We start from the raw sequence: 12,226 nt of genomic DNA, 5'->3' as shown, positions 1-12,226 counted from the left end.
TCTCTACAAGGTTACAGTTCGGATGTGATTATGTAACATTTTTCTTTATGCAGATTTTAGGTAATCAGATACACCTCTATGTGACTCAGGAGGAGTATGGTGCTCGTGTATCCAACCTGTCAATGTATGAAGCTGTCACTTCGGACATCCTGTGCCGTTGGTTGTATCCCATAACGCCTGAAACGAACTTTACTGACCAGGAGGACCAGAGTTCCAAGCACTCCCGGCACAATATATACAGAGGGGCAGATGTCAGGCGTGGCCATGGCAGTGTCCTCCGTGAGAATGTACTAATTGGGAGCAACACGACCATTGGGTCTAAATGCAGCATCAGCAACACCAGTATTGGGAAAAACTGCACAATTGGTGAGCTATGGCTAATGAAATGTGATTGTACATGAGGTCATGTAGAATCTTTCCGCAAAGACAAGTGTTCTGGACGCAGCAGCTTTTTCAGGGCACCATGTTGTTGCCAGCTCTGCAGATAATAGGTGGCATGATTGGAGCTGATAACCCCAGGCGCCCATCCATTGCAGGCACGCAGCCAGTACTACTATGACATGCTGACATCCATTTCATCCGTCTCACATTCTTTCTGTTCTCTCTTCCTAGGTGATCGAGTAGTTTTGGATAATGTGTATATTTGGGATGATGTGCGAATTGAGGATGATGTGACAATTAGAAAATCTGTAGTTTGTAATAATGTTATTGTGAAGAACAGAGTGAGGATAAATGAACACTGCGTCCTAACCTCAAAGGTAATGGAAATACTTAGGTAGCCTCATCTCCACGATCCTATCCCATTATGTAGTAGATGTAATTTTAGCAAATACGTGCAATAAGAAATGTAGTATAGTTCTTCTGATTCGCTATGTCTGTTACCTCATGTAGGGCATTGCAGTAGCTTAGGTATTAATGGTTACAACCACTAAGAGCTGTCTACCTAACTGACTATCACTATATGAGTGGTTGTAACCATGGATACCTAAGCTGAAGCAATGCCCTGCACATCGGGTAAGTGATATAGCGAATCAGAAGAACTATTCTACATTTCTAATTGTAGGTATTTGTTATATTTATTATTATTACACCTACTGCATCTTAAAGATGGGAATACCTCTTTAAAGAGGAATTCCAGCTTTGCTCACTTGCGCATCAGGAGGTGATTGAGACCATCGGTATGACGTCTACATTTATCCGCCAAGTCGAGTGCGTGGTACCGTGCCCCTGTCCTATGTACTGAAATGGAGCAGGTGTAAGGAAGCTGTCCCTGAAGATATCTGTAGATGTGACGTCGCTGGCCCCGCTCGCCTCCCGATGCGGGAATCCGTGGGGCCTAATTCCCTTTTTAATCACTAATCTCTGTGACCTAACTGCAAGTGAAATTCCCATATAATCTTCTTGTCTCTTCAGGTGATTCTTGGCCCTGATTTAGATCTGCCGGAGAACACTGTTATTTCTCTGCATCATCCAGATGAAGACAAGGAGGATGATGATGAATTCAGCGATGATGCAACGACTGGCAAACAGGAGGAAAAATCAAAAGTCAAAGGTAATGAACACCATAATAATTAGCATATCTTAATACAGAGCATATAATGCCATCAACTCAATTATGCAGCACTGGCTGTACCAAATTACAGCGCCAGCATCGCCACTGTGCGCAAAAATGGTGACATTTCATTACGGGAATGTGCCAAGATCAGAGTCCCATAGACTTTCATTGGCGCACCAAGTGAATTCTTGAAACAATCATGTTGACCCTTGTTATGCTTCTGTTAGCTTTCCTGGAGAATATCTGCCAGAATTAATCAAATGCTTACTGCTAACAGTGTACAACAAAGCAGAGGTTGGATCAGAGGGTGAAGGTTATGTGTGGAAGTCTTCAGAAACCGCAGATGAAGATGAGGAGGAGCTGCAGAAAAGCCTTTGGGGTGAGTAGGTAAAAGCAGGAGCTGCTGTGGCGTCTGCTCACATGTCTGCCAGAGGTATAGGCCTAAAATGTAGAAGGTTCTTTTCCAGAATGAATCTGACAGGCACGAGCAAGTAAAGAAAATTAGAGTCACAAACTCGTCCTTTCCGTATAGAAAAAAAATGTATTGCAAATCTTACCAATAGTTTAAAAAATCTCAGTCGTCTTACCAGTGTCTGTTTGCAGCATCGGTTGATGGTGGCCATAATGCTAGCATAGTCCTTGACTGAATGTTCTAGATCGGATCAGTGTTTTGCAGTCTTTAAGTACAGACTGCCATGACCGGACCAGTCGCAGGTCTCCTGGCCCCGGACTCAACCGCCTCCTATATGACCAATGCCGCTTTCATGGTCCGAACACAGATTGTGGTGCATGGACTGTCCATGGGTCTCCTGACCTGAACTTGGCAGACATATGAAGTCGTCAATTTAGCGTCCGGAGACCCTCAGCACTCTTGTCAATCACAGTCCGCATTCAGACCATGACATAAAGAAGTGTTACTGCAGCCTTGGACTTTTGAGTTTGAGGTAAGTGGACCCCGAGCCAGTCCGTGGTAAAGACTGTAAAACGTGGACTTGTGACTATTGCCCAACAAACGGTTGGTGGTGCCATTTTCCCCCATTAACATGAAATAAGAGAAAAGATCTTGTGGATCCTGATTTTCATTGGAACTCACAGTCCTAGGATTTCTCACTCCTGTTGCCTGTCACATTGTACACGTTGATAAATACATCATCCATATCTACAACTGTTTTTATTTTCAGGACTCAAAATTACAAATGAAGAGGACAGTGATAGTGAGAGTGGAAAGAGTGTGTGCTCCGAGCAGATGGACAGCCGCCCTGCTTCCCCCCTTCTGGGTGACGTTGAAGGTATTTTTTCTCCATATGTCCATTACCATATAGTCTGGATAATTTTCTCATCTTTGTGGGATAAACCAAATAATGTCTTGTGAAATATTTAGCCGAACCCCAAATGATTGTGGGGTGAATAAGTTGTCATCTTGTGTGTGGTTTTAATAGAGACGCTGTTTTATTCTACAGTTTTTCAGAATGAAGTTTTGGGAACGTTGCAGAGAGGTGTGGAAGAGAATATTTCCTGTGATAATCTTGTATTAGAAATCAACTCGCTCAAGTAAGTTGGAATCTGAATATTCCTTCAACTGCAAAACCATTTCTCCCCCCCCTTAGATATGACCATATCGTGCATATACCGAGTCATGGGGATGATTGTGTTCTCAAATGAGCAGTAAATGTATGTATTACGTGCAAAAATGTAAGAAGTGCCTCTCTTTACAGATATGCCTATAACATCTCTCTGGTGGAAGTGATGCAGATTTTATGCAAAGTGGTCCTGGAGTTCCCACTGCAGCAACTGAATGGAGCCCTTGATGTGAATCCTTACTGTAATGTGGTTCTGCCTGTGAGTTCTACATGAGGCGCTCCTTTTAAAGATTGAAAGCTGGAAAATAATTTGTGCTTCTTAGTTTTGGAAAGGCTAGGTAACATACAGAGCGCAGAGAATGACCTAGTGATTCATCAGAATTTTGTTGTTACACTTTTCTTTTTTTAAAATGCACGCACGCACGCATGCACGCACACTCTCACACTTATTCATGCAATTCTCACACTGGCCACTGGGTTTTTTGGATTTGTATTTCCAGTTCTTACAGAAAGTAATCACCAAGCATCATATTGTCTAGGGCAAGTTACAATGACATGTAACCCATCTATACACAGCTGATAATGCAGGATTTACCAATCACAATGGGCGATGTCACAACTGACCTTGTGCCCGCTTCCTTCAGTGTCCTTCGCACAGGCTCATTACATGCTGCGATACAAAAAAAGGTCAGGATCTGACTACAATGGCTATGTACATGTGTTGTTTCCTGAAACAAGATGAAGTTAGTCTAAAAAAAACATGCATTTAACAACTTTACAAATAAACTCATTTTCTGATGGATACCTTTCCCTTTTAAAGGGGGTTTCAGGAGTACTAACAGAAGTTTGTCCAAGAGCAAGGAATGTGAGAAAATCTAAAAATATCCATTCTGTATCCTTTCAATTCTCCTCACTCCGGTGGTTCCTGCTGGCTTTGCAGTGATGACATGCCTCCATGTGATTCATCTGATTACTGCAGCCTCAGCAGTGATGACATCGTTGAGGTGCAGTCTGCAATGCTGCTAAGAATAATGGTGGACAAACCACCAGTGAGGATCTCTGCGCCTGTCCCTCTTTCCTCCAGAGATCCCCACTGCCCAGGAGCCAGATTCCCAACCCCGCAGTGTGAATACATCATAACACACTGCGGGGCTGGATCTGGGGCCTCCGCTACACGCAGGCGCGATATCCTTACATCACCTAATGTTAGTTCCCGGGCAGCGCACACGGCTCATGCCCGAGAACTGATTGTAGAGTGCTGGTGACTTCACGAGAAAGAGAGAGGGCAGCGCCCGGAGGCCAGTGCGGGATGATGGACGGCTGCGAGGCGGTTGAGTCAGGGGGAGAAAAGATACCTCCCTGACTCAATAGGGGTATGGTGGGAAATTTATAAAACTCATTATTTCAGCGTTCCTAGGGATAATAAACATAAGAGCCACCTTCACAGAATGCAGCCTTAGTGGAGCTGAAGGTGGCTCTTTTACTTTAATAGGCTCTGAGGGGGAGACCGGTTCCCTTTAAATTCATGAAAACCATTTTGATACTTTTTTGAGATCCTATAAACTAAAAAGATGGGCAACATACAAAAGAGTCACATTATTGTGTTTTAAAATAATGATGCATTTAATCAAGCTACAATTTCTATTTACCCAGCTCCTTAAAAGGTGGACCCCAGTTTTTAAAAACTACGTAAAGCGAGCGTCTGACCACTTGTGCTGTCTTGGCGCAATGGAAGAATTCTTTTTGGATCATGAACCTCTTTGGGCAGCAACTGCAAAGGTAACAAACTGAAAGATAAATTGGCTTATTCAGACAGCCCTTCTTGTATTCCCCAGTGTAAAATATAAATGGCATATACCTTCCACCCAGGCGCCATTAAGGGGCCACAAGGGAAGTGTGAGCACTGCAGCTCATGAACTGCCTCTGATTGGCATACCAATATCATGCAAACTATAAGAGGTCTAACGCCTACATCGCTGGAGTGGGGCCAGTGTGGAAGGTGTGCATCTGTTTGTTTTTGCTTTTCATATTTTACACTTTTAATTGCATTATTTAAGAAGTGGTTGCCCACTAGTAATGTATGTCATTGCATAACTGCATTCACAGATATGTAATATGTGTGTATTTGTAGTATAATTACATGCTTTAAAAGAAAATGGCTATTTTGGTAATTACCGTATATACTTGTGTATAATACGAGTTTTTCAGCACATTTTTTTTTTTGTACTGAAAACTCCCCCCTCAGCTTAAACACCAGTCAATGTACAGAAAGCTGGCAGGGGGAGGGGGGCAGCGGGTGCCCGGTGCCGGCGCACACATCAAACTCTCCCACCTGCGCGTCCTCGTGCTGGCACTGCATCTCGTTCTGGCCGCCGGCGCTTGCCTGCAGCTCTTCCTGTGCTCAGCGGTCACGTGATACCGCTCATTAAGGTAATGAACATGGGTGCGTCTTAACTCCCATAGGTGTGGAACGCATATTCATTACCTTAATGAACAGTACCATGTGACCGCTGAGCACAGGAAGTGCTGCAGGCAGAGGCCGGAACAAGATGCAGTGCCAGCACCCAGGTAGGTGAGGACTATGTTTGTTTTTTTTTTGTTTTTTTTTTAAATAGGAAACATGCACACGGGGATGGGGGATAAGGAGGCATGCATACAGGGATTAAACGGGGGAGGCATTCATACCAAGACAGGAAAGGGGGAGGCAAGCACACAGGGATGGAACGGGGGAGGCATTCATACCAAGACAGGGAAGGGAGAGGCATTCATACCAAGAAAGGGATGGGGGGAGGCATCATACCTGGACAGGGATGGGAAGGCATTCATACCAGGACAGGGATGGGGAGGCATTCATACCAGGACAGGGATGGGGAGGCATGTAGGTAAGGACAGGGATGGGGAGGCATTCATACCAGGACAGGGATGGGGAGGCATTCATACCAGGACAAGGAAGGGGGAGGCATGTAGACAGGGATGGGGAGGCATTTATACCAGGACAAGGAAGGGGGAGGCATGTAGGCAAGGACAGGGATGGGGAGGCATTCATACCAGGACAAGGATGAGGGGACAATGCATACCCGGCTTATACTCGAGTCAATAAGCTTACCAAGTTTTCCGTGGCAAAAGTAGGTGCCTCGGCTTATAGTCGGGTCGGCTTATACTCGAGTGTATACTGTACCTATAAAAGTAAAGTTTACAGGAATTGTCCAGTCGCATAAGTTGATACACTTTTCTTTTTTATACTTGGAGGCTCTTGACTAATTTTCTGATGGAATTGCTGTTTTTTATGATAACACTAAAATGTATGTAATGGCTATTTTACTTTAAATTAACAATCCTATTAAGGAGTTACTAAACTTTCGTAGTCTATGCTTTCGATTGCGTCCACACCCCGCTCTGTGAGAGTGCTCAGACAGGAGCTGTGGTAGCCTCAGGGGGGAGGAGGTTGGGGGTTTGCGCAATCAGTGGAGGTCTTGGGACTTGGACCCCCACGATCTGCTTGTAATTATAGGGGCACTGAAATATGAGAAATCTTTATAAAGCTTTACTTACTCCTTAAGTAGAACCTGCAAGCCAATTTTGGGCACATATCACCCCCTTAAAGATGCTCCTCAGGCTCTACTTACCCTTTTAGTTGTCATTGCATCCGTCCTGTAGTAGTTCCAGTGCTCATGGACGAGCAGCATAGCGCATGACTGTACTGTTTGTAGAATGGAGCATTTGCGGTGAGGTATAACTTTATGGAAAGGAACAGAGCTCTTACCAGATAACAGCAAGCCTGCTGGTGACTAAGAGGAACACTATACTGCAGGATGGGGCTGTATCTACAAGGTCTGAGGAACACTATACTGCATGATGGGGCTGTATATAGAAGGTCTGAGAGGCACAATATATGGCAGGATGGGGCTGTATATAGAGGGGCTCAGAAATATAATCTTCATATGTATTTCTTCAAATTAAAGTTATCCAATATGGTTCCACAAACTGGAGATGCCAACAAAGCACACACATTTCAGGAACAACAAACGCTTAGTAATAGCATAAAAACAAGTACACAAAATAAGCAAAACTAATCTATTAAAATCCACGAGAGTTTTTCCTCCCTTGTTTCGGACGGTAGTATCAGGTATAGATTCCGAATATGACAATCTCTTCTCCTGGTTGGGCAGTTTATTACAACCATTACTAATTCACCTTCCGGGTTATCAGTTACTAAGCAGGTTTTACAGGAATTGGATTGGGTTTTGTGACTTGATCAGTATACTTGGATTACTGCTGACATTTGTATCCTAATATACCATCAGCCCACACAAACCATGCTATCTCTGCTCTTTCTGGTTCCTAAATATAGTTCATATACCCATGCCTTAATAAATTATTCACAACAGATTGTTTATTTATTTGTACACAATTTTTTTTATGTTTGCTAACAAGTTTTTCCTTCAATTTATCAGATTAAAATTCTCTCCAATCGTTCACAATCATTTGTTGTGTGGTGGAAATCCAAATTCATATTCCCAGACATTAATCGCTTCATTCTTTCTACAGTTGGTATGGTCGTTATATCAATGATTTACTCATCATTTTGTCATTGGGGATGACGACCTTACCAGATTTTTTTTAATAATAATAATAATAATAATAATACCGTATATACTCGAGTATAAGCCGACCCGAGTATAAGCCGAGATCCCCCTAATTTTGCCACAAAAAACTGGGAAAACTTATTGACTCGAGTATAAGCCTAGGGTAGGAAATGCAGCAGCTACTGGTAAATTTCAAAAATAAAAATAGATGCTCCATACTGTTCATTATTGCCCCATAGATGCTCCATATACAACTGTGCTATATATAATGCTCTGCACCGTTCATTATGGTCCCATAGATGCTCCACATAAAGCTGTGAAGCTGTGCCACATATAATGCTCTGCACCGTTCATTATGGCCCCATAGATGCTCCACATAAAACTGTGCCACATATAATGCTCTGCACCGTTGATTATGGCCCCATAGATGCTCCTTATCAAGCTGTGCCAAATAGAATGCTGCTTGTGCTGCAATAAAAAAAAAATCACATACTCACTTCTCTTCGCTCAGGACGCCGGCGCTTTCAATAATTACCTGCTCCTCGTGTGGCTCCGTCTCCAGCACTGACGCTCAGCAGAGGGCGCGCACTGACTACGTCACCGCACCCTCTAACCTGAGCGTCACAGCCAGGAGACGCTGCAGACGGAGCCGCACTGGAGCGAGGAGCAGGTAAATATCGCGCAGCGCTGCGCTCCCTGTATACTTACCTGCTCCTGGCGCGGTCCCTGCAGTCCCTGGCTTCCCCGGCGCTGCAGCTTCTTCCTGTAATTCACAGTTACCGATCATTTACAGCAATGAATATGCGGCTCCACCTCTATGGGAGGTGGAGCCGCCTATTCATTTCTGTAATGAGCGGTGCCATGTGACCACTCAGTACAGGAAGAATCTGCAGCGCCGGGGAAGCCAGGGACTGCAGGGACCGCGCCAGGAGCAGGTAAATATCGCGCAGCGCTCCCCTCCCGGTATACTTACCTGCTCCTGTTGCGGTCCCTTGCTTCCCCGGCGCTGCAGCTTCTTCCTGTAATTGAGCGGTCACAGTTACCGATCATTTACAGCGATGAATATGCGGCTCCTCCCCTATGGGAGGTGGAGCCGCCTATTCATTTCTGTAATGAGCGGTGCCATGTGACCACTCAGTACAGGAAGAATCTGCAGCGCCGGGGAAGCAAGGGACTGCAGGGACCGCGCCGCAGCAGGTAAGTATAACTACACAGCCCCCGCTCCCCCTCACCTGCCGACCTCCCGGTATATGACTCGAGTATAAGCTGAGAGGGGGACTTTCAGCCCAAAAAAATGGGCTGAAAATCTCGGCTTATACTCGAGTATATACGGTAATAATAATTACAATTTAGCAATCTCTTATAATGTTCCCCAGATCATCATTTCATTTTTGGATCTTTTGTACAGTGGTAATTTTTCCAGTGAGCGGATTTAAATGGCTGCTTACCGGAAATAAACTGTAACTAATGCATTCCTTTATTCTGTCACTTGCTATCTTCCCCATACACTTAAATGTATACTTGTTGGGGAACTAAAACCTAAAGAGATGAACTGGAATATAAGTTGGTGTGCATGCAACATGTAGGCGCATGTTCACACTGACCACTAAACAGCCCAAATTGAAGCTAAAAACAAAATGAACAAATACCCTGCAGTAAAACAATGGCAATAGTGCATAAAAATAAAATTGGGTACTTGGTTAACATAATTTTTATAAAAAAACAAACAAACACATAAAAGCCATCCCACTGCATCAAGGTGACCCTATTCAGGACAGTCCTAACCTCTAATATTAAAATCTAATACTAGAGGTTAGGACCATCCCGAATAGGGTCACGTCAATGCGGTGGGCTGGCTTTTAAGTTTTTATTTTTTTTATTTTCTCCTTCGCCTCATTGGGGGACACAGACCATGGGTGTATGCTGCTGCCACCAGGAGGCTGACACTAAGTAATACAAAGAAAGTTAGCTCCTCCCCTGCAGTATACACCCTCCTGCTGGCCCCCAGCTAACCAGTTCTTGCTTAGTGTCCGTAGGAGGCACACGGACGGGTCTGCTATTCAGACCCAAAGAACTCATTTTTACCGTTTTTTACTTTTTACTACGGTCGAATGGGGCGACGGATTCTTTCATGTTCCGATCTCCTCGAACCATCAACAGGCGAGCACGGGAGTTTTACCTCTCCGTATCCTCTCCTGCGACGTGGGAAGCCACTGCCTGAGCTGATTTTAGGGGCGACGGGCCCCTTCAAGGGCACCGATCTCCCCCCTCCCTTATCAGACGAGCACTGGAGTTTCACCTTCAGTATCCTCTTCTGCAGCCAGGCCTATTGCCGGACATTCAGCCCTGTCCACCAGGTTTTACCCTCGGCTGTACAGAGGCACCTTCCAGCGTGGCGTCCGAGCAGCCCCCACTGCATCACCACTGAAAAAGCGGATGATGGAAGGAGGCAGACGGTTCCTCTCCCCCCCTCTTCTGCAGGGATGGTGGATGGAGGCTCCCCAACCCTGCACCGTCCTATCTACCCGGGCACAGCTCCTACCTGCAGCATCTGCCACCCCCTCCATATTGGGGTAAGTGCTCCGTGAGATTTGGGTTTTCCGGCGGTCAGAGGAGGGCTCCATAGCGACTGGGTCCCCACAGAGCTTCGCGGCACTTTTCCCCTCGGTCTGCGTGTGCGCGCCGGCCGAAGCCATAAATTTAGTCCCCGGCTTCGGCCCTGTTTAGGCTGCATCCCGGGAAGCCCCGCCCACCGCTTGCTTCCTTCTAGCGGCTCCGCCCCCCTATTCAGGCGCTTCTCGTTCCAGACGAGATCTCGGCGGCCATCTTCTTCCTCCTCCATTGCGGTCACTATTTCTTCTGGAGGGGGCTGCGGCCGGCGGTTTTTCAGCGCTGAAGTCAGCGCTATTCCAGACGGGGGACTCAGAACCTGAGTAAGGTGAATCGCCCCAATATCCCCCCCTCCCCCCGGCACGCATCCCGGCAGCATTAAGGGACTAGCTTTCCCTGTTTTTTTATATACTTAAGGCTGCAATCTCTGGTGCTCCTGCACACTACAGAATGTATAGTACAGTGTGCAGGCTTGCAAACAGAGAGCTGTGAGTTCCCAGCAATGAAGCTCTCATGACTCATTCCCTGGTGACTCATTCCCTGGTGACTCATTCCCTGGTATTTAATACTCTGCCCGGTAGTCGCTGGGCCCATAGGTGCATCCCCAGCTTTCCATGCCTTTTTATTAAACCCAGGACCAGCATTCCCTGGTCTTAAGGGTCCCCTAGTTTTAAAAGGGTCACATCCCCAGCATTCTCTGCTCTGCCAGAAGCCGGTCTCCTTTTCCTTAGTACTAAATCAGGCCAGTATGCCCTGGTCTTAAAGGCACAGGGCCAGTAGGCACTGGTCTTAAAGGCACATGGCAAGTATGCCCTCGTCTTAAAGGCACATGACCAGCATCCCTGGTCTTAAAGGAGCATGACCAGCATTCTTGTTCTTAAAGGCACATTACCAGCTTTGCTGGTCTTTAACCCCTTCATGACCCAGCCTATTTTGACCTTAAAGACCTTGCCGTTTTTTGCAATTCTGACCAGTGTCCCTTCATGAGGTAATAACTCAGGAACGCTTCAACAGATCCTAGTGGTTCTGAGATTGTTTTTTCGTGACATATTGGGCTTCATGTTAGTGGTAAATTTAGGTCAATAAATTCTGTGTTTATTTGTGATAAAAACGGAAATTTGGCGAAAATTTTGAAAATTTCGCAATTTTCACATTTTGAATTTGTATTCTGTTAAACCAGAGAGTTATGTGACACAAAATAGTTAATAAATAACATTTCCCACACGTCTACTTTACATCAGCACAATTTTGGAAACAAAAATTTGTTTTGCTAGGAAGTTATAAGGGTTAAAATTTGACCAGCGATTTCTCATTTTTACAACGAAATTTACAAAACCATTTTTTTTAGGGACCACCTCACATTTGAAGTCAGTTTGAGGGGTCTATATGGCTGAAAATACCCAAAAGTGACACCATTCTAAAAACTGCACCCCTCAAGGTGCACAAAACCACATTCAAGAAGTTTATTAACCCTTCAGGTGCTTCACAGCAGCAGAAGCAACATGGAAGGAAAAAATGAACATTTAACTTTAGTCACAAAAATGATTTTTCAGCAACAATTTTTTTATTTTCCCAATGGTAAAAGGAGAAACTGAACCACGTAAGTTGTTGTCCAATTTGTCCTGAGTACGCTGATACCTCATATGTGGGGGTAAACCACTGTTTGGGCGCACGGCAGGGCTTGGAAGGAGCGCCATTTGACTTTTTGAATGAAAAATTGGCTGCACTCTTTAGCGGACACCATGTCACATTTGGAGAGCCCCCGTGTGCCTAAAAATTGGAGCTCCCCCACAAGTGACCCCATTTTGGAAACTAGACGCCCCAAGGAACTTATCTAGATGCATAGTGAGCCCTTTAAACCCCCAGATTCTTCACAAATTGATCCGTAAAAATGA

The 12,226-nt window shown here is 45.1% G+C and overlaps 1 protein-coding gene across 1 annotated transcript in view; it reads left to right on the top strand.

Moving 5' to 3' along the window:
• Positions 1 to 12,226, top strand: part of EIF2B5 (eukaryotic translation initiation factor 2B subunit epsilon) — a 57,935-nt gene that overhangs the window by 26,444 nt on the left and 19,265 nt on the right. Inside the window, exons 7-14 of the mRNA XM_069726981.1 lie at positions 54 to 366; positions 613 to 758; positions 1,414 to 1,552; positions 1,833 to 1,934; positions 2,737 to 2,844; positions 3,016 to 3,106; positions 3,271 to 3,394; positions 4,789 to 4,914. Of these exons, the coding sequence (XP_069583082.1) occupies positions 54 to 366; positions 613 to 758; positions 1,414 to 1,552; positions 1,833 to 1,934; positions 2,737 to 2,844; positions 3,016 to 3,106; positions 3,271 to 3,394; positions 4,789 to 4,914 (1,149 nt within the window). The remainder of the gene's footprint in view (positions 1 to 53; positions 367 to 612; positions 759 to 1,413; positions 1,553 to 1,832; positions 1,935 to 2,736; positions 2,845 to 3,015; positions 3,107 to 3,270; positions 3,395 to 4,788; positions 4,915 to 12,226) is intronic.

The sequence above is a fragment of the Ranitomeya imitator genome, chromosome 5, assembly GCF_032444005.1.
Source record: "Ranitomeya imitator isolate aRanImi1 chromosome 5, aRanImi1.pri, whole genome shotgun sequence".
Lineage (NCBI taxonomy): Eukaryota > Metazoa > Chordata > Amphibia > Anura > Dendrobatidae > Ranitomeya > Ranitomeya imitator.
This window is presented reverse-complemented; position numbering and strand designations above follow the sequence as displayed.